This window comes from Phoca vitulina, unplaced genomic scaffold (genome assembly GCF_004348235.1).
Source record: "Phoca vitulina isolate PV1807 unplaced genomic scaffold, GSC_HSeal_1.0 scaffold15, whole genome shotgun sequence".
Lineage (NCBI taxonomy): Eukaryota > Metazoa > Chordata > Mammalia > Carnivora > Phocidae > Phoca > Phoca vitulina.
The window spans coordinates 31,997,485-32,025,444 of NW_022589718.1; the positions used below are offsets into that span (position 1 = coordinate 31,997,485).

At 41.5% G+C, this 27,960-nt stretch overlaps 1 protein-coding gene across 2 annotated transcripts; it reads left to right on the top strand.

The window, feature by feature from the left end:
- The first annotated feature begins 5,529 nt into the window (after positions 1-5,529).
- Positions 5,530-15,361, top strand: AGA (aspartylglucosaminidase). 2 transcript variants are annotated; one of them, XM_032413695.1, is made up of 9 exons: positions 5,530-5,793; positions 7,714-7,867; positions 8,399-8,511; positions 9,526-9,638; positions 10,875-10,989; positions 11,756-11,831; positions 12,716-12,823; positions 13,523-13,656; positions 15,117-15,361. In XM_032413695.1, exons 1-9 carry the CDS (start codon positions 5,667-5,669, stop codon positions 15,215-15,217), a joined length of 1,041 nt encoding a protein of 346 aa, XP_032269586.1. In that variant the 5' UTR covers positions 5,530-5,666; the 3' UTR covers positions 15,218-15,361. The 2 variants fall into 2 exon arrangements, with proteins under 2 accessions (XP_032269586.1, XP_032269587.1); XM_032413696.1 differs by having other exon boundaries at positions 11,756-11,809; positions 12,724-12,823.
- The last annotated feature ends 12,599 nt before the right edge of the window (positions 15,362-27,960 follow it).

Here is a 27,960-nt window from a genome sequence, read left to right on the forward strand (position 1 = left end):
CCTTTATGATTATAATGGATCATGTTCATGAAGACATCATAACATTATAAACAACTATCATAAAAAAGCAAATTACACCATGTAAAATGATCTACTATATCCTTGTTCTGATAACTTCATTGTAGCTCTGGCCCAGTATTAACATTACAAATTGAAAATACATTGTATATAAATTATTTTGAGAAGAAGTCACTGAATAGGCCAATATTCCACTATATACAGTCTTGGTCCTATAAGTCACTAAGCTGACTTTTAAAGGTTAAAAAGTCAAAAACAAGTTTGTGACTTGAATCTGCCATTGATTTGACAAACAGTTTCAGGGGCATAAACCGGGAAAAGTATTTCAGGAAGGAAGAATATTTTCTTTTCTCATTTGTAGAACAATAACACTTATTTCTGTACAATGAAAGATACTCTAATTTCATCCAGAATGTACAATCAGGGAGTAACGTTCAAGTGTTCCCAGATTAATGCCAAAATGGATTCAGCTTAGAAACACAGAACCACAAATGCTCTAACATTAGCAGCAATCATTACTTATAGTTTGCGAAACTGTCAACAGCAAATGCCAATCAAATAAGTAACTTGTATTTAGATAACCCAAGTTCAGTGGGGAGTTTCTGAAAAAGAAATTATTATTTCAATGCCAAGTCATGCTTCAGCTTTGAACAAGTAGCAAAACATGGGCATGTTTCTCAGATGGATTTCACAGCATCAGTGCAAGAGCCGGAGGGGATGGCTTAGTTTTTTAAGCCTCAGATTTGAAATACCTAGACTCCCTGCAACTACAGCGTTAAATCCTCTGTGGAACCACAGCTTCAAATGCTATCAGGAGAGACTCAACTCTCCATCCCTCTGAGACTGATAAATTGAAAGCCATGAAGTTTAGAGGAAATGGAGGGGAGACTGCAGCCTCCTGCACCCCCCTCCTCACCCCACACAGGAGGACTCTATTTGTAACATCGCTTAACGTTCCATTTGAAGCTGTCTCCTTGGTAAGACTGGAGGATGATGTTCTTAAGACATTCGGAAATCTCACAACCCAGCAATGGACCATTTTTATAAACATTTAAACCAAATTTTAGACAGCTCAAAGTTGGCGGAAAACCTTATTTTTAATTCCCATTTAAGACAGTCAAGGAAATTCTAAGTATTTACTTTAAAGTGCATTATAGGTATCTGGCCAACTCTTTATAATTCCTGTAGAAATTTCTGAATCGCAAATTGATTTCTTTTTGTTGCTTTGTACATTTCTGGACCACCTCCTCCCTGACATCAATTAATGGATGCTGGGTAAATGCCAATTAAGCAAAAGAATTTGATTCAATCTGCACAGTACTTAACCTTTCTCTCACATCCCCACCCTCATTCGCAAAACTTTATAAAACAAAGTAGAACATTCTTATTTTCTCCTGGTTTCAGATAAAGAAAGAGTGCCTCAGGAAGATTAGATAAGTAAGCCACGGCTGATAGGTTGTTGTCCTGCGTTTTAAAATCCACGTCTTGAGAATCTCCCTGAGAGTCTATTCTATCCTGTTGATAGTTTTACGTAAGTTCTATTTAGCAACATAAACATCTTACCAAAAAAAAATTATGTAATGCAGTCTAAACTTAAATAAAAATAACATATAACTAACTCTTTTATCAGTAATGCTACATATATCTGCTGGTATGTATAGTAAATGATTTAAGAGAATGAAAAATTGAAAAGGATGCTGGGAAAACCCTGGACCATTTTTTTAAAGGTCTGCTACCTAATTAATCAATTGATGTCTCTTTTCATTTAAATTTACCTCAAAATAAAGCATAAGGATCCAGTTACATGAAAACCTAAGAGTAACATGAGGGTACTTCCAAGACTAAAACTCAAACTATTCTCCAAATGTTAGTCAAAGAAAAATCAATCCAGAAGGAACGCAAATATCCAGAGTATGTTAACATCTTTAAGACAGAGTTGCAGACATGACTCTAAGTTTAAGTTAACTGGATAGTGGACCCATTGGGTATTTTAATAGATGCTAAAAAGCCACCAAAAAGTCAGATTCCTTTGAGGTGGCATATTAATTATTCTAAATACAAATACCTTTGGGGAAGCCAACCTACTGATACCCTTTCTCAGACACTGCCACTATAGTATAATTTAGCCGTTTTCCTCCAACCAATAGATGAGTTGCATTTCTGTTAGGAATTTTGAGTTCAAGTGGGGAGAGAATAGTATTGGAAAAAAAGGGTGGGCTGAGTGGAGGTGACCAAGTTCAGGCTCTTTTAGCCAAAAGAAACACAAATGACTTAATTACAAGGGAGGACCTACAGGCAGCAGTGAGCACTGAGACCAGATTTTCATGTATTGTGTTACACCATTTTTCTCTGAAGCCATGTCCTGGCTCCTGACATAGCAAAAAACTAAGGCTCAGTTTAGGTGCTAATGAAAATTAATTCAATGCACAATGTCTGTTTTCTTTGCTTTCTTATCCTATTTCACCCCCTCTTTTAAATTTCACATAGCATTAGCTTATCCTGATTATATCAGCAGAAATAATTTGTTTCTCCTCCAAAATCCCACAGTAGAAATTTATAATACTTTTCTTGAATTGCATCTACCGTTACAACACTTCCCCACCTTGGGATACACTTTCCAGACTATCATCCGCTGTTTTAATTGTGTATTTGATTTCGTAGCAATGGAGCCTTGAAGATTTTGAAAACCTCGCAACTCCCACCAAGTTAATATTTTAAAAGTCTGGATAAATTTGTAAATGCTTGTCAAAATTATTTGATGATGTGGCTTCCTCTGGCAACAGAGTCAGGTATCCCAGAGCCCCAAAGGGATTACTGGTTCATGCCGAGCCGTGCGCCTAGACAACCAAACTGTCAAAATGAGCAATCTCTACCATGCGCGTTGCTAAAAACAAGGCAACGGGTCTAAACATGAAGTTGCTTATGCTATGGCTTCTGTCACCAAACCAAGAGTTAATTACAGTCTTGGCTCTTCCAGAAACAGAAACTTAAACCAGTCAATCAGGAACCTCCTGATCTGCACTAGTCACGCGTTCTGCCTGATTGTCCCCTGCCAACCCCAGAAAGGAAAGTAACCTTGGAGTAATTAACCCACTTTTTTGCCTACTCTAACTTTCCTTGTCCCCGCCTCATTCTCCCTATAGAAGTCTTTGATTCTGTACTGCTCCTCTGAGCTCCCTTCCATCTGCTAGATTGGATGCTGCCCAATTTGAATCAATTTTTGTCAAATGAACTCAAATTTTTCAATATGCCTCACTTTATCTTTTAACAGTTCCGGTGCCAGAAGAGAGCACAGAAGGAAGAACAAGCAACCACGTGAAGGTACCTGTAAGTCCCCTGAGCTCCGCTGCTTTCCCATGCCTCCAGAGGTGCTGGGAGGGTCCTGTTGGATTCGCAGCTTTTGCATTAGGAGCTTTCAGAAACTTCATTTGAGAGTTTCTTTTTCCAGGTCAGGTCCGATTTAGAAATTGGACCGGGTCTGACTTTGAAAGCACGCTAGGTGCTCCGGGTCCTAAACTGGCCGCAGTGGGACTGGGTCTGGCTTAAGCTGGACTGGGTCCAGTGTGAGGCCTTGGGTGAATAAAATTTTGTTTTAAGGTTGAGCAAGCAGGTTAAACTTACCAAAAATAATCTTGAATTACAGCAGCTACAATGGAGAATTTTAAACCACTTTAGATAATCTAATGCATTTAGGAGTTGCCCTAGAATAAAAGGGGTCTCAGCAAAGCACTATCATAAAGGGGGTAGGGAAGATAATTTTTCCTCCTCTACAGTTTCTGGGGGCCAGGAGGAGACCAGCTGGGACACTCCACTCCCCCTGCAGCCTACAGACAGAATCCTAGGCAAATGGCAGAAGCTGGCAAATGGCAAGAATTCTTACCAAAGTCAGCTTTCCCAGATCTCCATCTGCGGTATCTGGTTGAGAGAGGAAGGTAAAATTCTACTTCGTCCCTTCCTTTCCAAATTCAGATTGGCAGGAAAAAAAAACAAAAAACAAAAAAACACACATTTCAAGTATTAGATCTTTGAATTGTGACACATGAATTTGCTTTTAGGTACCCACTGGCTGTCAATCCTTTCTCTCCTGGGTACAGCTGCTGCCTTCTCATTTGTCTCATTTTGTGTCTTGAGAACTTGGCTTGGCACCTGTCAGGTTTGGGCCCCAAAAATCTGGCTATTCAGAAATGCAGCTTGCACGCCATTTGCACCTGTGGTCTTACTGGCTGTTGCCAGCTCTCAGGAAAATTGTCTTTCTCTCTTTTGGTTATCTTTGAGAGTGCCTCTGGATCTTGGGAGGGTAATATCTGTTGCACCGTTTTTGAGGACGCCCCTAAAGTCTAAAGGGTTGTTCAATATGGTCAGGAGCATTTACAGTTTGTCTCAGCTGAAGCCTGACAAGACATTCAAAAGGATTGTTTTTAATGTAGCTCTATGGTCAGAAGGTGGCCACATTGAAAATTGATAATCAGAGCTTGACAGGGAGTTTTTACGCCGTCTTCCCTAATCTAAAACGAAGCTATGTACCCAGAGGGATGGAAAACAAGCTGAAGCTTTTGTAAGAAGGTTTATTAAAACACTGGAAAGACGCACAGCCCTAAATCTAGAAAACAGGAATGCTTTGATTTCCATCTCAGTTGAAAACAGTCTTCCTGATATAAAGATGCAAATTGAGGGTAACAGAACTGAAGGGGGGCGGGGGTCAGCCAAACAACATCATCAGGATGCAACCCAATTCTTTGAGGAATTAAATACAGCTGTGGCGTCTTCCAAATCAAGTCTTTACAAGAAATGCGGCTCTAGAAACAATTCAGAGGCCACCTCTTCTTTTTATCAATCCCCCAAACCTCCCCTATTAGTTAAAAAGATGTAAGTAAACGTTTACAAAGGAAGTTTTCCACAATATCCTGCACAGTGTATTTACTTAAAACTCGTTTTCAAACTCTTTAATATTTGTCAGCGTATCCTTTAACAACGCGAAGTCTCCAGCCCACCTTATTGAGCACTGAAAGGTGTCGGGGACAAGGTGGAGGACGTTCCAGACGGAACCGTTCCTGCCCCGGAGCCCCAGGAGGGTGCGTGCACCTCCCCGAGCCCCGCAGAGTCCCTGTCTGCTCTGCCTTCAGCTCGGGGATCCCCAATGAGAGCACACCCTGCGGAAAGCTGTGGCTGTAAGCAAGCCGGCTTCGCCCATACTGCATAACCACCCCTGAGGCCACGGATCCCCGAGCCCATTTTGAAATTGAAAATTTGTCTACTTCAACTTTTCATTTAAAGGATAATAAGCGAAAACCAAATGAAAATAGTCCCAGGTCGTGCAACCCAGGGCTGCATAATTTCATTCTAGGCTCAGTCTGCCTTTCACAACGGAGGAAAGCAATGATTTGGTTAACTATTAAAAAAAAAAAAACCTGCGTCCGACCTAAGGAGCCCCCTAGCACCGAGCCAAGGCCCCCGCAGCCCAGAAAGCGCCCGCGGCTCCCGCGCTCCCGCGGCCCGAGGAGGCCAGGTCTCGCGAGAGTAGCGGGAGCGCGGCCCGCGCCCCAAGGGAGCGGCCGAGGCCGCGGGCTGGGCGGGGCGCCGGGGATCACGAGTGCGCGAGCGCGGGCGGCCCGCTGAGCTGCGGCCCCGGCCCTTCTCCGCGCGCGGCCATGGCACGGAAGTGGCGCCTCCCTCTGCTTCTGGTGCCGCTCCTGCTCGGCCCGGGCCTCCTGCACAGCTGCAGCCCTCTGCCCCTGGTCCTCAACACTTGGCCTTTTAAGAATGCAACCGAAGCAGGTGCGGGCGGCGGCCGGGGCGGGGCCTGCGCTGCGGGGGAGCGAGAGAGAGACAGCGAGAGCAGGAACACAACGGGGCGGGCGCCGGCGGGGTGGGCTGGCGCGGGCCGGGGCCAGCCCTTCCGCAGCCTCAGCGCCCAGGCTCTCCCGCGCCTGCTCCGCCGCGGCGCCTCTTGCAGTGGGTCCCGAGTCCTGCTTTCCACTGCTGCTTTTCAGGGCCTCCTCGCGTCACGACCCGCCCTCCGTTCAGCCCCGCGCCGCCTTGTTTCCCACCGGGTTGCTGACCTACAGCAGTTAGGGCCTTCCTGCTTAGACTCTTCCGGGGGCGCCTACGCGGTCCTCCCTGACATCCATTCTCTCACGGGGGCCGTCTCTTGTCTCTCCACCTCTCTAAGCCCTCCGTTCTTCCCGGTACCCTGAACGCAACTGCAGTTTGCAAAAGGCTACTAATTCCCCAAAGCATACATACTCTTTTTACATTTACTTTGTTGTTGTTACATGCTGACATTGTGTATTTGCCACCTGGAATACAGAGTTTCAGTCGTGGTTGGCCGTTAAAATCATCTGTGGAGCTTAAGTACCCGTGCCTGAGCTCTACCTCCTGAGATTTTCATTTAACTGCTGGGAAAAGGACCTCTGTGTCGTTTTGTTTTGTTAAAGCTTTCTAAGTGATTTTGATTTGCCGCCAAGGTTGAGAACCGCTTACGTGTCACCTCTTTCAGGAAGCCTTCCTTGATTTGCTGCCCTTATGCCCAGTCTGCGTTAGGTACCTATCTTCTGTGCTTTGATTCAATCCTGTACATACCATGATCTTGTCATTTATTCATGTATTGTGTGTTTGTCTCATTCATTCCGAGACCTACTACCCCAAGAGTAATTTCAGACTCCTCCTCTCCCATCTGAGGCTGCCAATACAACTTACTGGGGCAGAATTGACTCCGGAATTTGGTGCAGCTAAGTGTATGTTACAGGCGGCGCATAGGATTCAGTGAGCAAACAGGGCTGTGAGAAAGAAATGAACAGCGATGAGGACACAGAGCAGGAAGTGCAGCGGCTAAGGCAGGGGACATAGAAAGGCCGCCTGTAGTGAAAGGGGAACTTCTTGAAATACACTTTCAAGCCTGTCGGTCCAGTAGTAATACTTAAAATTACCAGGAATAGCACCTTCCCTTCATGGAATTCTATTTTTATTAATAAGACATTGACCACCAAAGATCTTTTTTTTTTTTTTTTTCCTTCTCAATGTATGGGACTCCACAGAACAAAGTACTGCTAAAATCATGGCCACTGGAGCCAACATGGGCTTTTGAATCCTGACTCTGCTACCTAAAAGTTGTGTGACCTTGAACGTGTTACTTAACCTCTCTGGGTCTGCTTCCTTCTATTTAAAATGAGGATAGTAATTGTACAATACTTACCTGAAAAGCTGTTGTGCAGATCAGTGGATGAAGCCATGCCTAGCCCACGCTGTCATTATTGCTGTTAGGGTGTGGTTATTGAGACTTGCTGTGATTGCTGTCACCTCAATAAAAGTACTAGTTGTATATATTTTTGATAATCTAGTGATGCAGAAGAAATTTATAAGACTGACTTAATGAATTTTCAATTTAACTGCCTTTTAGTGGCTTCACTTAGAAAATTGAAGGAGAGGAGACATTTCTTACACAGCACAGAAATATTAGCAAGTAAAAAACACCCCTCACTTTATATCAGTAGCCAAAGTCTTTAGATTCTTCGCCGTAAATAGTTGCATCATACAACTTTGTCTACATCCTTCCTTTGTCACGCTTACTAAACTAAAATTCTGAATAACTTAGTGTAAATGTGAAATTTCTTTTATATGAGTTTTCAAAACGTTTCTGGTTTGTCGCATTTGGCACTGAAAAAAAAATCAGTATATAAACCAGGATTTGATTAACAGCGTGGAGGACCTTAGCATCTGGAGGCTCGACCCTGGATGCAGTTGAGCAGGGCTGTGCCGTGTGTGAGAGGGAGCAGTGTGACGGCAGTGTGGGCTTTGGAGGGAGCCCCGATGAGCTTGGAGAAACCACACTGGACGCCATGATCATGGACGGGTAAGAACATCAATCAACCTTCTCCTGAGAGCAAGACAGGCGTGTGTAAGCTTTGTCTGGTCAAAACCCCTAGTTTATTGTACATGTCCTGTCCAAATACAAGGAATTTCCCTCCCTGTTGAAAGAAAATCATCATAATAGAAATATCACATGGAAGTAGGTAGTCTTCTTAGAACACACACAATCCCAAGCTTTGAAAAGATGTCTGCCCTGGTAGACCATCATTGACCTGCCGTCCCCGTAAGCTGTGGTTTGCATGACCCAAAGCCTTAAAACCACTTCTGGAAGCCACGTTTAAAATGAGTCAGGAGAAACTGAGAATGACGGTACTGTGGTAGATTGATTTGCTGTTTGTTCCTTAATCTGTCTGCTTGTGGGAATTTGTATGAACTTCATGCATGTGCTGTCGTGTGTAACGTTAAGACGGTGGAATTTATCCTACAAAACTGTTGCTCCAGGTAAACCAATACTGTTTTTATCTTTGAACCTGTGAAAGTACCTTAATCAATCGCATGCACTTTTTTCTTTCAGCACTACTATGAACGTAGGAGCGGTAGGAGATCTCAGGCGAATTAAAAATGCGATCGGTGTGGCTCGGAAAGTGCTAGAACATACAGCACACACGCTGTTAGTGGGAGAGTCAGGTATATTTTTACAACACTAAAGCTTTATCTAGCCCTCTGTCTCTGTTCCTCACTGTGAAAAAATAAAATCGATCAAAGCCGGCCCAAGTTCCAATTCCAGCTCTTTTACTTAATATCTATTTACTGTCAGGTAAGTTACTAAACTTCCAAATTCACACTTTCTTCATCTTTAAAATAGGAAAAAATAAAGAACAATATGCTAAAGTTTTAAACATGGATAACATGGTGGAATGGATGCTAAGGTTTGGAGGGTAGAGACATTGACTAGGGAAGCTAAATAAAACAGAAAAATTATGAGTGCTCAAAAAAAAAAAAGGATTTAAAAAACCTAGTTCCTTATCTATAGATAGGTAATTGCTGGACTGAAGCATGAGCCAGCAACATTTCTCTCCCTGAATTCATTGTATCAGGGTGAGACCACACAGCATTCTTCTCGTCCGAAGACGGGCACCAGAGTATTGCTATGACAGCGTCAGTTGCTTGAACGTCTTCCATATTATATACCAAAAATCGTACAGTGACCTATAATCAAAAATACTTTTTAATGATGAATTAGTTAATAACTCCACAGTTAGGCGTCCTTCAGTTTTGCCAAAAGATGGAATTAAAAACTGCCTGACAAGCTAAAAGATCTGTTACTCACACATGGCTCTTTGTTTGGTGTCTCAACGCTGGGCATTGCGCCCTAGTTAGAACAATAAGATTCTTGCTTGTGAGTGGGGTGTGCAAGAAGGGAGATTGGGAAGGGGGATGGAAAAGAGAATTAATAACTGTCACAATATACACCCCAAGGGTCTCAAGCAGATCAGATTTAGGAATTACGTGGCAGTTGAGATCTAGAAACTGATGTCGTTAAAACTGTTCGTGTCTGAATATTCTTCTCAAAGTTGTCGTGTGCCCCCCGGGATGGTGTACCCCACTTGAGAGACTGCTGACCAAGAACACTTCCTGTATATGTATTTTATTTAGAAGGCAATGCTTAATTTATCTTTTTCTTTTCTTCCTAATCTCCAGCCACCAAGTTTGCTGAAAGTATGGGGTTTATCAGTGAGGACTTATCTACCAATACTTCTCGAGCCCTTCATTCAGATTGGCTTGCTCGGAATTGCCAGCCAAATTACTGGAGGGTATGTAGACCCAATTTTTAAAAGTAAATCACTAGAAAATATGAAGCGACACCCCATCTGCTCTTTGTTGGCTACCTGTTGCCTAAAGTGCTGGTTATCACCCTGGTTGCACTTGAGAACCAACGATTTAAGTCGACTCTCTGGGCGTGGATGTTCCCAAACACTCCTTAGCTGCTTCTCGTGCACGTACGTCCGTGGTGGAACACTCCTGGATCTTGGCAGCAGTTCTCAAATTGGGACGGCACTGATGTGGGCAAGAGTGGGTGGCCTCGGTCAGAACAGCTCTGCTTGTATTTCCTTGCAACACAAGGTTCCAAGTCTAAAAAAATCAGCGTTTGGAAACCATTTGTCTAAAATATTTCTTACATTTTGTCTGCATGAAGTATACCCAGTATCTTGCCCTGTTGACTGGATCTATATTATTAGGTGGCTAGTGTGTTAGTGGTGGGGTCATTTATTTTTAAATCAGTGGGACTTTTAGCATAAATCTGTTTGTCTTTGCCATCCAGAACCCTTCTGTGAACTACCTTAGTCTCTCATCTGTTTCTTCTCCCAAACCCTAATAACCTTTGAGTAACCAGTGAGTCTCAAGGGTTAGCATTTGAAAGAGGCTAGTGTATAAAACTGGGTCAGGGGAGGCAGCAAGTGCACTAATGAGTAAGACCTGAGCAGTAGGTTTCCTGATTAAATACTAATCCATATGCACCACCTAAATTTATGAGTTTTAATCCTTTTCTTGTGTCTTTAAATCCACAGAGGAATCTGAGTACAACTTAGAATATGTTTGCATGAACCTAGCTTTGAAATAAAGAGTGTTTTAAAGTAGATTTTGCTTTAAATCTCAGAATTCTTCTTTGGCCAGAGAACAAATTCTGAAATTTAAAGGTCAGGCTGTGTACCTAATTCCTTTGAGGATTAAGATCTAATACACAAATCTTCATTCCTGTCTGCCATCGTGCAGAGAACTTTAGCCATATAAAGAGAAAAATTAGGGTTTTTTTCCAGACAGTATAGATGTGGATTCTATATTATGTAATTCTGATACTAGACTAGTATTAAAATAAATTATATCCATCCGTTCACATAAGACTTAGCTAATCTTTGGTTTTTAATTCATACCTTTCAGTTACCAGACATCTTTTGGGTTTCTTGCTAGTGTTTCATCATTATATGTGACTACTTGCCAGTTTGTAAAATGAACCTTCCTAAAAACTAAAACTTAAATCTTGTTCACAGAATGTTGTCCCAGATGCTTCAAAATACTGTGGACCTTACAAACCACCTAGTATCTTAAAGCAAGAAGGTCCTTCCCATAAAGAAACAGGAGATAACCACGGTCATGATACAATTGGTAACTTGCCTTTTATATAATTGTTATGGTTAAAGTTCAGCCATTTTTAATTGCCTTTCTGTAGTTCTTAACTTCTTCGTCCTTATTTATGTGCCAGAAGGTGATTTCAACCACTTGCACGGCCAGGTAAGCCTGTATGTAGATAGGTGGGTGCCCGTACACACGGTTTCCTTCCATTGTGTCTCTGTACATTTAGATAACTTACACAAGGCCCCTAAAATCTAGTGATTAGCCACTTACAGATTTTTAAATCTTTACTTGATACGTTGGGTTTTTTTTTTTTAAGTTTTTATTTATTCTTTAAGTAATCTCTATACCAACATAGGGCACAACCACGACCCTTGGATCGAGAATCACGTGCTCCTCCGACTGAGCTCGCCATGCGCCCTTGCTTGATACGGAGTTCTTTAATAATTTTATACTGTTTGCCACATTAGAGTTGTCATGTTGAAAATTTCCATTATTCTGTGTCAATGACTTGCTCTGGAATTACCTTTGAAAGGTAACTGAGCAGTTTGAAGAGTAAGGATATAGAAAGTCTGCCAGATGATGCTCTGACAGTGGGGTCTGAAACAGTACACATTAGGCAAGTGGTGTAATTTTCAGCATTCCTGAGCTTCCTGTTTTCTTCTACCCAAAATTATTGAGTGAGGATATTTGTATTACCAGCTGCTGAAGTATTTGTTTATATTCGAGGTAAACCTCAGAGCCTACACCTACAGTGATTTTTTTTTTTTTTTTTTTTTTTTTTTTTTTTAACTTTTAGGCATGGTTGTAGTCGATAAGATGGGACGTACTGCTGCCGGGGCGTCTACAAACGGTATAAAATTCAAAATACCTGGGTTAGTGTTTCTGAAAGAACGGATCTTGCAAATACGCATTGAGTATAAACCAGCATGTGCAAGGTGCTAGTGAGAGATGCAAAATGTAAAGCACAACCCCACCCCTACCGCTGAGATAGATAAATGTGAAAGCAAATAATTGAGTATCTGCTAAGTGCCAAAGGCTTGGGCATTGCAATGGTGCCGTGGAGCTCAGGGATGGCAGGGTGGTCTGAGCCAGCGGGGCAGTTGGCTGGGGAGAGGCCAGCAGGGAGATGCTAGGGGCCGAGCCAGAGCCTCAGGGAGGGAAGGGAGCATCCAGGCTAAGGCACGCACAGACCTGGCGTAGCGCGTGCTCGGTTCAGGGCTCCTACCTGCTGGAAAAGAAATTGCATGAATGTCAGGTGCCCCGGGGGGGGGGGGGGGGTGTGGACTGAAGCCACATTGCAGGGGGTCCTGAGTCAGTTTAAGGATTTCTGGATTTTATTTTAAAATAGTAGAAAAACACCCAAGGTTTATTACAAGGAAGAACCTTGGTAAAATTTTGGCACATGAGAGAGAAAGCAAGAATAGACTGTAGCTGAGGAAAACCAATCGGAACCTATTGAGATAGTCCAGAAATGCGATGACAAAGGATGGTGGTAATTGAATAGTCACTAAATCTGTGACATCTTGACATCTAACTGGCTGGCATCTAATGCTTATATCATGAACTGAGGTGTGTGGAAACCTTAGTTGAAAAACAAGTGAAAATCTTTGCTCTCCATGTTCTGATGAAGACTTTACTTAGAACAATCATCAGTGGCTAAGTAGAAACATCCCCTGTTGTTGAATCATCTCCTAAAATACTGTGGCATTCACACTTAATCTCCTGTCCTGAATTTTTGTGCCGTGCCCTCACAAAGTCGAGTAGGAGATTCGCCAATACCCGGAGCTGGTGCCTACGCGGATGACAGCGCGGGAACGGCCGCGGCCACTGGCGATGGGGATATACTGATGCGCTTTCTACCCAGGTGGGACTCCTCCCGTTTAGGACCCTTCGAGATCTTGACAGAAGATGGCGTCTGTCAAGACAGAAAATAACCGTTGGTGCCAGGCCATCTGGTTTTGTGTGCATGAGAGCTTTCTAGAAATTCTGCTTCCATGCCCTTTGCCTCTGTCATTTTCGATGGTGGTAATTTAAGTCATCATCGTCCTCTGAAATAGAATATTTCTTGCTTTACTTCCCAGATGAGAATACTTAGGATGCATTTAAATCATTTGTGTAAGGCCGCCGAGTAAAGGAACTGTGGTAATTGATGATAAAAGTAGGAAAGACAGTCACTGTGTACAGTTAATTCCTGGAAGACGACTATTACAGCCGAATGTCTTGCACATGCCCACCATTTCCCCATTAATTGCAGCGCCATTTCTTATTTAAACATAACCTCTATTCTTTAGGACTTCTGGCTGTCATTCCTAAGTAACAGTTATCCAGCCAGAGCCAAAAAGAACAGTCCTCATTTGAAGTGAAGGGGTAGATAAGTTGAAAAGATAGACATTGTATCTAGGTTTACTTGCCTTCCCAGTTGAAGGTAACAGGAGTTACTGACTTCTCTTAGGTATTTTATCAACTGTGACAATTCTGATGGTTTTAGGTTTCTAACTTCAAGTAACAAATTTGGACTCTGTTGACTCTGTGATCCTAAAAGTTCTGCCTCTGTTTAAATCAGCTACCAAGCTGTAGAATATATGAGAAGAGGAGAAGATCCAACCATAGCTTGCCAGAAAGTGATTTCCAGAATTCAGAAGTATTTTCCAAACTTCTTTGGGGCTGTTATATGTGCCAATGTGACTGGAAGTTATGGTAAGTTTTATTTGGAATTCGTATTTGCGTGAACTTGTAAATGTTGTTGAAAACATACACTTTAAAATATTGTAGTGTAATTTGCTCCTATACAATGGAAACAGGGACTGTATCAGGTAGACACTGGGTCACTGTTAATCGTTGATCTGCCAAGACCCCCAAGAGTGCTTAAATATACCTACACCCCCGCCTCTGGCTGACTCTCGGTGCTCATGACCCAGTGTTTGGCTCCTAGTTCTTCTCTTTGACATGGGTCCACCGTGTATTCAGCTTCAGCTCTGGTGCCCGGTGACATGGACTACTCTAGTCGAATGCTTTTATTAATTAGAGGTCGATAGGGACAAATTGTCTTCCCAGCTTCTTTTCCATTCATTATATTAATGTCTCAGTCATTTAGATCTTCTTGGGGCTCCAAGGTACCAAACGTATTACTAATTAGTAAGCCAAAGAAGTTGGCAGAATTATTTTTACACTGCATTTGAGGCATGTCCTTTACTTCATTCACTTTCCATATGAGCCTATCACAGTTTCCAAGTGTTTCAAGATCAACCACTGCTGCTTCTCATTAGGGAATTTTCAGATGAGGAAGATACACAGCTTACTGATCAATATAACGTATTAGGTTAGACTGCTTATTATTGTCCTTTGATCTTTTACTTCCCACAGTTCTGTATTTGAAAAACTTGTTTGAGGAATTCCTTATTCTTTTTTAAGTACTGAGATACCCAGGTCAATAAAAGTGATGGGGGGGAGGGGCAGGCTTTATGTTTACAGTGAGTCAGTTCAATTGATTCCGTCTTATGAAATAAACCTTAGAAGGCTCAAAATTGGATTTAACAAAATGTAAAAATGACAATTATGTAATTGTAGATGAATTTAAAATTGACTGGTTCTCTAAAGCAATGGCATTAGAAGGGGACCGTGCAGGTGTTTGGGCAGGGGAAAGACCCCCATTGCCATAGGTGGGGAGGGCGGCAGGAAACTGGCTTCATGGGGAGCTGGATTAGACACAGAGTATCTTTTGACAAAGAGATCTTCCTGTGGAAGAAGAATAGAAAAGAACAGGGAGCGAGGGGAGGGGAGGATTAGGGCTGAATCATGGGCATACCTTAGTGGCTAGGGAAATAAAATTTTGGGCATTTGCCTAAATAATTTTTCCTAAGAAAAGGATATGAAACCAGAGTGAAGTAATAGTATTAAAGATATCATGTGTGTATACAAGCAGAAAATCAGCCTGTATTCTGAGGCTCGAAGAGATGGCTTCCCCACCGCCCCCCCCCCCGCCGTTCTGTCCTCTCATGGCTGGTCAGCTTATCAGGACTGAGCGTGCTTCTTCGTGTGGCTCAGTTAACTTGGGGTCCACGACAGCCAGCAGCCAGGCAAAGCAGCTGTGTGTGTATTGGTTGTAAAGATGTGCATCCTCTATTCACCCAGACAACGTTCTTTTTTCTTGGCCCCAGGTGCCGCTTGCAGTAAACTTCCCACATTTACTCAGTTCAGTTTCATGGTTTATAATTCTCTAAAAAATCAGCCAACTGAAGAAAAAGTAGACTGCATCTAATCCAGCTTTACCGTCCGCATCTATATTTAAAGAGGAAAGAAACAAAGGCTGAAAAGGTTACTCACTGTCGTCGTATCCTATGCCTCATGCATTCTACCTTCTTTGTATAAATAGGCACAAAAATAAACGTGGGCTGAAGTAGCACTTTCCCTTTCTCTGTCAGACGTGGTTCTTATGATCTTGTTATTTAAGCTTTGTCTATCCCCTGAACATGAATATGTATGCATGTATTTTGTATATGTTTAAATTTTAAGTGATATTTGGATTTCTGCTCAAAGTTTCAAGACATGGCTACTTTGGGGATTTATTTCCACAGTGATGTATTAAGGACAAAGGAAATAATGTGCATTTGGATACTTAAAATAATTAGAGGGTCCAAGTTTTTTAGACCCAAAGAACAAAATACCAGTGAGTTGCAGCATGATTAGCCCTGATTCAGTTTCATTACCTTACAGTGATGGGTCTCTTATCACTGATTATCAGCTTTACATAATGTTCCCTACCAGCTTGAAGAGGAAAGAATGCCATTAATAATAAAGGCGGTTTTGTTTTGCACGTATTCAAAGGTATGGGCAGATCTGATGAGCAATTGTGTTGATTTCCTTTGGTTTTTCCCTCTGATGGAGTTCTCAATGTGTGAAGCTTCTTTAGTTGCAAAAATCCCTGATCATTTAGCTACTAATACTTAGTATTGAGAATTTGTTCTGAAAATGTTTTAGGGAACTTGATCGATACGACAGCATTACTAACCTCTTGTGCAGAGTTTGGTGATTGCAGTTGGAAATAGGGCAGGAAAATGGTGGCTAGCTGGGCATCGTTTTCCTTGGCACTTGGTCAACTATCTGGCTGACAGCCAGAGAGTTGTATATGTGCCTTCTCAGCATCGTCTTTTCCTTCAAAAGCATTATCTTGTACATAAATCTGTGTGTATAATATTGTCCTCAAACTGTAGATCTGCTCTGATTTTTTCGATGCCTCTTAATATTTAATGTTCTTTATAATTTAGGGCTAGAGAACTATAGTTTTGAGAATGCTTTCAGTTCCCTTGTTCTCAGACCTTGCTGTGTGTAACTGGAGAACCTCTTCACAAACACCCTCTGCTTCAGGTGTGAGAACCCGACTAATGCCATCTTGGACCAATGTGTTCTGGGGACGGCTGTGTGACCTGGAGAGTTCTGGAGCACAGCCCCTGCCACACACACACACACACACACACACACACACACACACACACACTTTATTTTTAACTACACTCAAGTACATCCTTGGGGCAAAAATCAGCTCTGGAGATCGGACTATGATTCTCAAACATTTCCTCTCAGGTGGTCGCCCAGCCTCTAGGGCTATAAAAATCGGGTTTTACAGGGGGTAGGGTTCTGGACCTCTACTCATCTTTCAGCTGCCCAAGACACACTTCTCTCCCTGAGTCCCCTTAATAAACCATTTCCTGTCAAGCTGAACTTGTTGGCCTTTTTCTTTGGTCTTAGGGCTGCTTTGGCCTTTGGAGGTCATGTTGCAAATACCTCCATTTCAGGAACACTAGCCCACCAAATCAGATTCTTCACAAATTAGAATCTGAAATCCGGAATAAGCGGCTACTAATGGTAGCCTGTAAACTACTAGGGAAATAATCCTACAGATTCACTCACATTCACAGAGAAGAGAAACTCTTACTTTTGAGGGTTCTCATGAGGTATATTGATTTGTTTAAATCTGATATTGGGCCTTGGAACAAATGAGAGGAAGCAGATTTAAGCTTGCAGTGTATTTATATCAAGATGGAATCCCTGTTTTGTATGTTGGTTATCTGTTAATATTTTAGGCAGCCATGTACCAGCAGAAAAATTGAAAGTCCTCATGGCCTGTCATTCCCCAGCAAATTAGGAGTTTAGCTGTTAAAAACTGATGTGGGAAGCAAAGGCAGAAGAAAAATTATTAAATTTCCTTACTACGTAGAGCCCATTGACAAGTCCTTGAAATAGGCAGAGTGACCTTCCTCTAGGGACTCGGCTGCCTCCATGTTAATACTTTGCTAAGGGCAGGATCCTGTAAGTCTACTTTGGAAACTTCTTTTACCTCTAAAGCCCCCAAGATGCATGTTGGCAATCATCCCCCAAGCATATGGCCCACCGATATACATCTAGAGGATCTCATGACTCAGGTTTTATGAGACAGTAATAAATGACCTCTCCCCAACAATAGCTAGCCCCTTCAAGGTCCCGGAAACCTTGCTTCCAAATTCCTTAGAGACTTAGGCTATCCCTAACCCCCTCCCAACTTGAAAGTATCTAACGGGCCACTCCTCATGACCCCAGTACAGCTCCTTCTGCCCATGGGTCCTGTCCCGGGCTTTAATAAAACCACCTTTTTGCACCAAAGACGTCTCAAGAATTTTTTCTTGGCTGTTAGCTCCGAACCCTAACATCTTTCCTACATCAAAAACAACCCACTTATGTTTTTAAAAGGTATTTTCTCTCCCACTCACATTCTTCTTGATGGAAATAATTTCCCTATATATCTAATGTAGAAAGAAATGGAATTAGCTTTGGAAATATTTTTTTTTAAGTTCTAGATTTGAATATCATATTAACTAAAGGCTGCAGATGTTATTGTCTTTTGAAAAGCTAGAATTTTTTTTTTTTTTTTTGTCCCTGGTGACAATGTGCAGAGAGGGAGCTCACCTCTTTAATGATGATGTTTTGATAATCAGTGTTCACTGGGGTCCGTAGGGGAGACACATAGATAACTAGTGAAATGCACAATTCAAAAAGGGAACTGTGAGCCAATCATAAATGGAACTTAGAACTGGTTCCCTAGTGTGGTGACTAACATAACATAATAAAAATAAATAAACATTAAAAATGAACTGTTTCCATAAAACTTCATAAAAGCGAGAAAGTGCTTGGGGAAGGGAACCTTGGAAAAATTAATCATGATCTAACTTCTTTATGGCAAACAGTAGTTGGTGATTTTCGTCACATCTATCCTAGCTGTGCCACTACGTGGATGCAGGGCCAGGAGGCAGCTTGGGGTGAAGGTAAGAGCTAGGATTACAACACCTTCCCCATTGTGCCAGGTTTCTTTCCTTTGACCCTACAGAAAATGTTCTATTACTTACCTACTACTTAAGCGAAATTAAATTGTCCTAGCACACATACCCATTAATCAACTTTAAGTGAGAACATGAATGTTGTCACTCGGATTTGTTAGTCAGGTTTTCTATACTATGTAGATACATAGTATCTACATACTCCCCCACAGCACTCCCTACCTAATTCTGTTCCTGCCTCTTCAGCTCCCAGACTTTCACCTTTTCTCTCCTGTAAGGTTTCCAACATGGCAAAGGAGTCTAGTGGGCTTTAATCTGGGCATTATCCTAGCTCAGTTTAAACAACATCAGAGCAAGGAAGGGATTTTGATGTCAATAGTATCAAAATTTCTTGATTTCTGTAGGTGAACTTCACTCAAGTCTTTGTTTTTTTGTTGTTGTTGTTGGGGTTTTTTTTTGTTTTTTTTGTTTTTTGTTTTTTTAGCACAATAGGCAAAGAGGAAAACCTTAACCACAAATACTTAATAGAGATGTTGGTAATTTCATGCTCTTCACTGATGTGCTTTGATTAAGCCCTGACCATTTTTTTTTAATTATTTAACTTTTTTTATTTAAACAGGGCAACAATGTGCCCGGCTAGCTCAGTCGGTAGAGCATGAGACTCTTAAACAGGGCAACAATGACTCACCCTGTGGCTTGAGTCATATTTTTACTAGCTACGGCATAAACCGTGGAGTCATGAATCATGCTCACCAAACATCTCCAGCTCTGCACATGGTGGGATTGCTCTTCCTGGACCCTTGTGATTTGGTGTAGGCATGTGACTGATTTTGGAGCTTTAATCCCAAGTAAAAACTGTGAGACCTTCCTAGTTTTCTTTTCTTCAAAACAACCTGACATTCTATGGCTGCCCCCATCAACCTGAGCCCTTGGGTGACCATATATAGTGACCCCCGTGATAGGACACAGTGACACATAGTGTGAACAAGAAATAAGCCTTTGTGAGAGGCTGATTAATAATCAGAGAGTTGCTACAACTAGGACTCCCACAGTTTTGCACTGGGATCAGTTTTACTGCAAAGATCTCACCACAATCAAAGCTGTGTTTTTACTCTGCTTATTTTGGTTCTATCCTTATAATTGTAGCCTCATCATATAGAGCAAGCAGAGGCCCATGATGATAGCCATGTCTCTCTGAAATCACTCACAAATAAATGTGTTCTTGCCATGGACTGTTAGAAAATAAATAAAAAGAAGCCTTTGTTACTGTGATCCGGCACAAATTACCCTCTCCTGACTGACATATAAAATATGCTTAAGTAGTTGAAAAGTTTTATGGAGGTTGTTAAATTTATGACAAATGAATTCTCTAAAGGACAAAAGGAATTAAAAAAATAGATCAAAAGATATGTAGAAATATACTGGTTAGAAATTAATGAAAAGGTTAAAGATATTATTGGGTAGGAAAGTTATGGATGGCTTTCTTAAGAATTCTTTTACAGGGCACCTGGGTGGCTCAGTTGGTTAAGTGTCTGCCTTCAGCTCAGGTCATGATCCCAGGGTCCTGGGATCAAGTCCCATGTTCGGCTCCTTGCTCAGTGGGGAGCCTGCTTCTCCCTCTCCTCCTGGCTTGTCCTCTCTCTCTCTCTCGAATAAATAAATGAAATCTTAAAAAAAAAAAAGAATTCTCTTATAATTATCTTTTAATAAGCATATATATATATATATATATATATATATATATATATATATATGTAGTTTGAATCCAACTCTGACATTCTGGAAAAGGCAATACTATGGGGACAGAAAAAGATCAGTGGTTGCCAGGGATTAGCAAGGAGGGTGGGATGAATAGGCTGAACATAGAGGATTTTTAGGGCAGTGAAACTACTCTGCATGATACTATAGTGGTGGGTATATGTCAGTATACATTTGTCCAAACCTACAGAACGTACATTACCACGAGTGACCCTAATGTAAATTACTGGACTTTCAGTGACAAACGTGTATCATTTTAGGTTCCTGAGGTGTAACAAATGTACCATCCTACTGCAAATGGTGAGAGTACGGGAAGCTGTGCATGTGTGGGGACAGGGCTATTAAGGGAACTTTATGAACTTCCTGCTCAATTTTTCTATGAACCTAAAACCGTTCTAAAAATTGAAGCCTAAAAGGAGAAAAAAAATGCATATATTACTTTCTGTGATGGGGAGGAAAATCTCAAGTATTAAAGGTCTTACATCTGAGTGTGTGCTGGAGTATTATATAGTAATAGCCTACGCTGATTCAGCATTTAACAGTTCTAAGCACTTTTATGTGTTGTATCTCATTTATTCTACCAAAAACCAATAAGGAAGATAATACTAGTATTCTGAGTTTAGATATTTTACACATAGTAGCTGCAACCCTCCCAAGCAGGCATCGTGCTGGGTTCTGTTCTTTTCGAGAATGTTTCTCTAGCAAAAGCCTTGTTTGAGATGTTGTCCCCTTCCCAGGCAAGGGGCAGTTTGTTTGCTGCGCAGTGTAATAAAGATAATCTTTTGAGGCAGATTTGCTTGCAACATCCTTATAAAAATTTGGGTTTCCTGAGTTTGAGTTTCCTCAGCTGTGATGCAACCTCAGTGCTTCCATACCCACCTAAGCTCACCTCCCTGCACCCCCACGGGCCCTAGTACGGACCTAAATATGAAGATCACACTGCTGTGCTGTAAGCAAACAAGTCCTTTGTCTCTGACTCAGTATGTCTTGTCTTCTGCCAGCTTCCGTGAAAGTGGCAGGCTAACTTGTTAGTTAGCAAGTAGGGTAAAATCTCTGACTCTTCACAGTTCTCGGCATTGTCAACAATAATTTGTAAGAAATCCCTGATTTTGTTATTTTTCACTATCTGTTGCATACTTGGGGTAAACCATTGTAGACCCACAGGTAAGTTGAAGATAAGAACAAGGACTGTGGTTTTACCAGCACAAACCCTCTGAAATTGTTCATGCAATAAATGTTGAATTAGCTGTGATAAAATTTCAAAAAGATTTCTTATTCTATTCAGGAATCCCACCTGAAACACTAAATATTAACCTCATTTCTTTAAATAAAATGATCAAAGAGACAGTAACTAATATAATGGAAATTAGAACAAGTTGCACTACTAAATAATACATACCAAATAATGGAGAGAGAACTCCAACGATACTTTAAGTTTCCTTTCCTGTCAAATTGTTACAGATTTTTTTTTAGCAGCCTCGTATAACTGGTGGTATTTTTATTATTTTTTTATTATGTTATGTTAGTCACCATACAGTACCTCATTAGTTTTTGATGTAGTGATCCACGATTCATTGTTTGCATATAACACCCAGTGCTCCATGCAGTACATGCCCTCCTTAATACCCATCGCTGGGCTAACCCGTTTCCTCATCCCCCTCCCCTCTAAAACCCTCAGTTTGTTTCCCGGAGTCCATACTCTCTCATGGTTCGTCTCCCCCTGCGATTTCCCCCCCTTCATTTTTCCCTTCCTTCTCCTGATGTCCTCCAGGCTATTCCTTATGTTCCACAAATAAGTGAAACCATATGATAATTGACTTTCTCTCTTTGACTTATTTCACTTAGCATAATCTCCTCCAGTTCCATCCATGTTGATGCAAAAGTTGGGTATTCATCCTTTCTGATGGTTGAGTAATATTCCATCGTATATACGAACCACATCTTCCTTATCCATTCATCTGTTGAAGGGCATCTCAGCTCCTTCAACAGTTTGGCTATTATGGACATTGCTGATATGAACACTGGGGTGCATATGGCCCTTCTTTTCACTACATCTGTATCTCTGGGGTAAATACCCAGTAGCTCAATTGCTGGGTCATAGGGTAGCTCTATTTTTAACTTTTTGAGGAACCTCCATACTGTTTTCCAAAGTGGCTGTACCAACTTGCATTCCCACCAACAGCGTAAGAGGGTTCCCCTTTCTCCACAACCTCTCTAACAGTTGTTGTTTCTTGTCAATTTTTGCCATTCTAACTGGTATAAGGCGTTATCTCAATGTGGCTTTGATTTGAATTTCCCTGATGGTTAATGATGTTGAACATTTTTTCATGTGTCTGTTAGCCATTTGTATGTCTTCTTTGGAGAAGTGTTCATGTCTTCTGCCCATTTTTTGACTTGATTATTTGTTTTTTTGGGTGTTGAGTTTGAGAAGTTCATTTATAGATCTTGGATACCAGCCCTTTATCTGTAGTGTCATTTGCAAAAATCTTCTCCCATTCTGTGGGTTGTCTCTTTGTTTTGTTGATGGTTTCCTTCGCTGTGCAGAAGCTTTTTATCTTGATGAAGTCCCAAAAGTTCATTTTTGCTTCTGTTTCTCTTGCCTTTGGAGACGTGTTTTGAAAGAAGTTGCTGTGGCCGATGTCAGAAAGTTTACTGCCTATGTTCTCCTCTAAGATTTTGATGGATTCCTGTTTCACATTGAGGTCTTTCATCCATTTTGGGTTTATCTTTGTGTATGGTGTAAGAGAATGGTCGAGTTTCATTCTTCTGTATATAGGTGTCCAATTTTCCCAGCACCATTTATTGAAGAGACTGTCTTTTTTGAATTACTCTTATAGAACACTGACCTGAAGTTGCTAGAAATATGCATGTGTGCTATATACACATAAATAAAAAAATATGTCTGTTTCCAACACCAGCACTCACTTAGGTGATTCCTTTTGGTTTCAGAAGGCAAATCATAGGCATAATGTATTTTAATTGAGATATTGTAAAGACTATAATATACTTTTAAAGCCCATAACTTTTCATTGTTGAACTTCTTTTTAAAGTGTCATTACATCTGATGCTGGGTGATTGAATCTGGAGCTAAAGACATAATCGAAGTCATTTAGTATCTTAATAGTTTAATTAAATCATTTGAATAAAAGCTGGTGACATATAAATATATATCTTATTTGGATGCTAATTGTGAAGATAAATTCAGACCTATTTATGTCACTTTACCGGTTATTTTTTTTTTAAAGATTCTTAGACCTTTCAAAAAGCTTCTAAAAAGTCATATGTGAAATTTTTGCTTGCTTTCCTCAATATTTTGCTGTTTATGATTACTCAGTATAATTTCAACCCCTGTCTTAGGAAGTTAATGTGAGATAATGAGGTCTACAAAAAATATGAACTGCCTGTGGTTCATATGGACTATATGATGTTTTCTTACACAGCTCAGGTTCAGCCAGCCACGAAGTGCCATAGTTTAGTACTTGGAAAAGGCATCCCCATTTGAAGGATAAAATAATTACCACATTCATAAATGGATACAGTGGAAGTGAGAGCTGCCGTAACCAACTTCTTTGCTTCTGAGTTAAAGGGCCAGGAAGCCATTTAGAGTTCTAAGGCGTGGACAGTGCACTAAAGAACAGGCCAACTGATTTAAACTAGTGACCTTTCTATGCTGGCATTAGATGTGGCTGCTCATTTATTTTCTTTAATTAAAATTTTGTTCCTATAACGTGGATGGTGACATATAGTATTTGTGAGAAAATCAGATATTAGCGTGGATATGGAAGAACAAAATCCGTTCCAACTGCTAGCAGTCCATACTTCTTTCTAACTTGTGCAAAATCCTTAACCACCATAAATGTCAAATACTTCTTTCCACTCCTAAATAAAACCAATATCATTTGTCTTCCTTTCTTGTTCTGCTTATTTAAGACCAAATGAAAATTAAGCCAAAGATGAGTTCAGAATAGGAGCAATAGCAGACCGTCTAAGCTCCCTCAATTTAGTTCTAGTGAGGCTAAAGCGGTGTTGTATTGGAGCCCCCTTTTGCCAGCAGAGCGGACTGTTAAATCCTTAATATCCTTGAAATCAGCCATGGTGGGAGTTTGTATACCAACATGTCAGCAGACATTACCAATTAGGGCTTGCTTTTCGCTCTGGGGAAACAGTTTACCAGTGTACCATTGGCTAAAGGTGTTTTGAGATAGTGTAGCATCTGTTACTATGTTACACACACACACACACACACACACACACACACACACACACACACACAGTCTTAGAGGAGCTCTGGAACTTAATTATTTCATACACTGGCTCTGCCGCTTATTAGCTGCCTGTAAGATGGGAATAATAACAACAATAGTAACTACCTTAGAGGATTATTTGGGGGAACTGGTCTAAAGTATTTAATGCCACACACAGAAGGTGCTCAGTAAATGCTGGCTAATATTATTATTATCTAGGCTGAAGCAAGAAATGAGACTCTAAGTAATATCTTTGAGCAACCGTGTGTGATGTGTCATGTATTCTTACTAGCCTCCGTTTGTGTCATACTGGGCTCCTTGGCCCCTGATCCCCCGTTTTGCCTCCACACGGCTGCCCAGAACTGTGCACCAGCACCGAGCTGCGTGTCAGCTCATCTCTGCCAACGGCGGCATTCATATGCGCCTCCAGACTCTCCTAGCTCCTCCCCACTGCGTCTCCCCCACAAGAAAAGAAACCCAGGGCAGGAAGAACATCACTGAAACGTGTTCCTGAGCCCAGCTACTTACGGTGTGAAATTTTGCTTACGGGTGATTGATTTATTTCTCAGTCGCTGTCTGTTACTCAAAAACTGGCTTCTCATACCCTCTTAATGTTTAAGACCTTTTCAGGAGCTTACAAGCCAGGGTGATCAACTAAACACGGGCTTATTTCCTCTCCCTCTACTACTTTCAAATGACTTAAAAATGAAGAATCAAAATAAGCCAACAACATTAAAAAAAAAAAAAAAAACGCAAGGGGACAAGTGGAAGCCTTTTAAAAAATTTGGAAGACAAAAGAGAGATGTCAAAAAATGGAGAGTGAAGGAGGTTATACCCAGACCTGATGAAGAAGGACGGATGTGCTCATAAAACTCTAGAAAGAGGAAGAAATCAGCAATGTCATGAACAATACAGGAAATTCGTGAAATGTAGAGTTAAAAACTAGGGAACATACATAGGCACCCCCCTCCCAGCCCCACTCCCTGCCACACAGACACACACCCTATTCCCACATAAACAATTCCTGCCAACCAGGGGTTTCACCTGTCAAAATTAATAAAAGGAAACCTCATTTAAAATGCAGTCACAAAGGGACCACAAGGGGGCGCTCTCCTTCCCCACCACTCCTCGTCAATCGCAGACCCAACAGAGAGGACCTTGAGAGTGATGCTACTTTACCTCCCCAGCGGGAAAAAGGAAGGTTTCCTCCTCCCCTGCCAAAAGCCCAGCCAATGAGAAGCGGCTACACTTCCAGCTTTTAGATTACTCCAGTGGACTTTTTGTCCCAAAGAGCCTCTCCCAACTCCCTAACTTCTTTTCTCTATAAAAGAGTGTTTCTCTCCCTTGTTCTCTGGACTTGCCTCTGGTTTTGCCATAGCTTGTATGTCCCAAATCACGATCTTCTGCTATTCCCAAATAAACCCATTTTGGTGGTAAAATAACTGACAGCTTTATTTTTAAGGTTTACAAACCCTTAGCTCTCCCCCAGTACACACACACACGCACGCACGTGCTCATGTGCGCTGCACAGTGTGAATAAACGTAGAGAAGGAACTAGGGAAGCTAGCTCAAAGAGTTTCATTTCCCAAACAAGAATACTCTGCAGTAGCAATTAAGGCTACTCATCTCCTTCCTCGCTCATTCTACAGGAAAGACTGCCAATTACCAGCCCGGCCATGTTCACAGAGCTCCAAGTGAACTTTCTGACACTTGCCACATTCTTAAAGATTAAAAGGCAAGCCAGGATTCCTAGATATTTGAGAAAAGTCTACAAAATGGAAGCTATTTTTACAATGTAGGAGGAATCATACATTCCAGCATGAAGCAGGAGAAAATAAAACAACTTGGGGGCAGAAGATACCAGTAAAAGTGCAAGAAGTACTTTCAGTGAGATTTTTAAATATATAGTATCCATGAAGCAAGAGCCGGATAAGATGAAAAGGGAAGAAGGTGGAGGGAAGAAAACATTCAAGAAAAAAATAAAGAGAAAATTTAGAAAAATAGGGCAAAGGAATTTCTCAATATAAATAAATAAATTTCCCACAGTTTAAAGTGTTCACTGAGTTTGTGACAGAGGGCACGAAAAAAGGCATATGTTCAGACACCATGAAATTTCAGTACTTTTGGAAAAGCTTTCCAAATAGAAAGGCCAAGTTTCCAGACAAGAGAATGAGAGGCAGACCTTTCATCTACAAAACATGGAGTGCTGGGAAATAATGAAGCAACCAAGACCTTCAAATTTCTCAGGAAATGATAAAAAGATCAAAACAACAAATTATCAAGCAAGAGCAAGGGCGCAAATAAAGATCTGTCCAGGGGAGCCTGGATGGCTCAGTTGGTTGGGCGTCCAACTCTTGGTTTCGGCTCGGGTCATGATCTCGGGGTCCTGGGATTCAGCCCTGCTTCTTGAGCTCCCGGCTCAGCGGGGAGTCTGCTTCTCCTCCACCCTCTTCCCCTACCCTCACTTGTGCTCATGCTCTCTCTCTCTCTCTGGAATAAATAAATCTTTAAAAAAATAAATAAATAAACACCTGTACAAACATGTAAGATTCAGAGATTGTATTTTGCATGCATCCTGTCTTGAGAAGTTGCCTTAGGATCAAGTCCAGCAAAGTGAGCATGAAACTTGGAGGAGATGTGAGTTCAAGGCGACAGTGGTTTCCAACTTAAGAGATCAGTGGTATCAGCTATAGAGCAGGCCAGGCCTGGCATGCTGACTGCATCTGAAGCTAGAATAAAGTTTGTCAGAAAAAGCAAGAGAGGAGGGAGGGAGGGAAGGAAGAAGTAGTCAAAGAACGAGAGAGAAGCCGGGACAGAAGAAAGAAGGGAGGGAGGAAGTTAAGAGAAAGAAAAACTTCAGGAGAAAAACCCCTGAGGATATCACGGTACACAGACAATATCTCTGGGCTCTGCAGGTAATAATAACTGGAGCCTTAAGATGAGCGATGGACAGGCGATCAAAGAGCCCAGACACTTCTGTGCACTCCAAGTCTTGACTGATTTTGCCAGGGATATGGAAATGTAGCCAAAGAAGCCTGACCCATGCATCTACCCTTCATCCCTAACAGGAGCGAGCAGCTGCCTGACACCCTCCACACAGAGTAACATTGTGTCTGACGGGAGAAGCTCACGTTTGTTCTCTGCTGAAGCCTTTTCATAGTCAGGATTTGTATTACCGTTTGGTAAGAAATGCCACATCTCGGAACGTATGAAAAACCAGCCAGCGCCCAGATGTCTTCGGCATACGTCTGCTGCCCACTGAACTGCATCCCCACAGAGTGATAGAATAAGGCGAGCACTGTGGCTGATTTGCAGCTATCGGAATCATCATTTAAGGTTCGGCTCTTAACAATACAACACGCGTGTGCAAATACACACACACACACCTTGAGCTAGAGAAGCTAGTGTTAGGGTTGGAATCACCATGTCAGCTTCTCACCACACCCAAATTTCATATGGTAACTGTATACTTGGATGCATGTATAACAGTACAATTAAATAGAAATAATAGAAGATGGGAGATGGAAGAGGAAGAAAGATCAAATAATGGATAGGGAGATGAATATTCTCATCTTACAGAGTGGAAAATCAGATCACTGTCGGTGGGAAATTAAACAAGAAACAAAGGCATACATGTTTACAAGTAACCAAGAAAGAAGCTCTATCACTGCAGTCATTTAACTACAGTGAGA

Excerpts from the sequence above, each read along its gene's own strand:
- AGA (XM_032413695.1), top strand. The coding sequence starts at position 5,667 with ATGGCACGGAAGTGGCGCCTCCCTCTGCTTCTGGTGCCGCTCCTGCTC. Across the intron at positions 9,639-10,874 it reads GCCAGCCAAATTACTGGAGG|AATGTTGTCCCAGATGCTTC; the intron begins GTATGTAGACCC and ends TCTTGTTCACAG. Across the intron at positions 13,657-15,116 it reads CAATGTGACTGGAAGTTATG|GTGCCGCTTGCAGTAAACTT; the intron begins GTAAGTTTTATT and ends TCTTGGCCCCAG.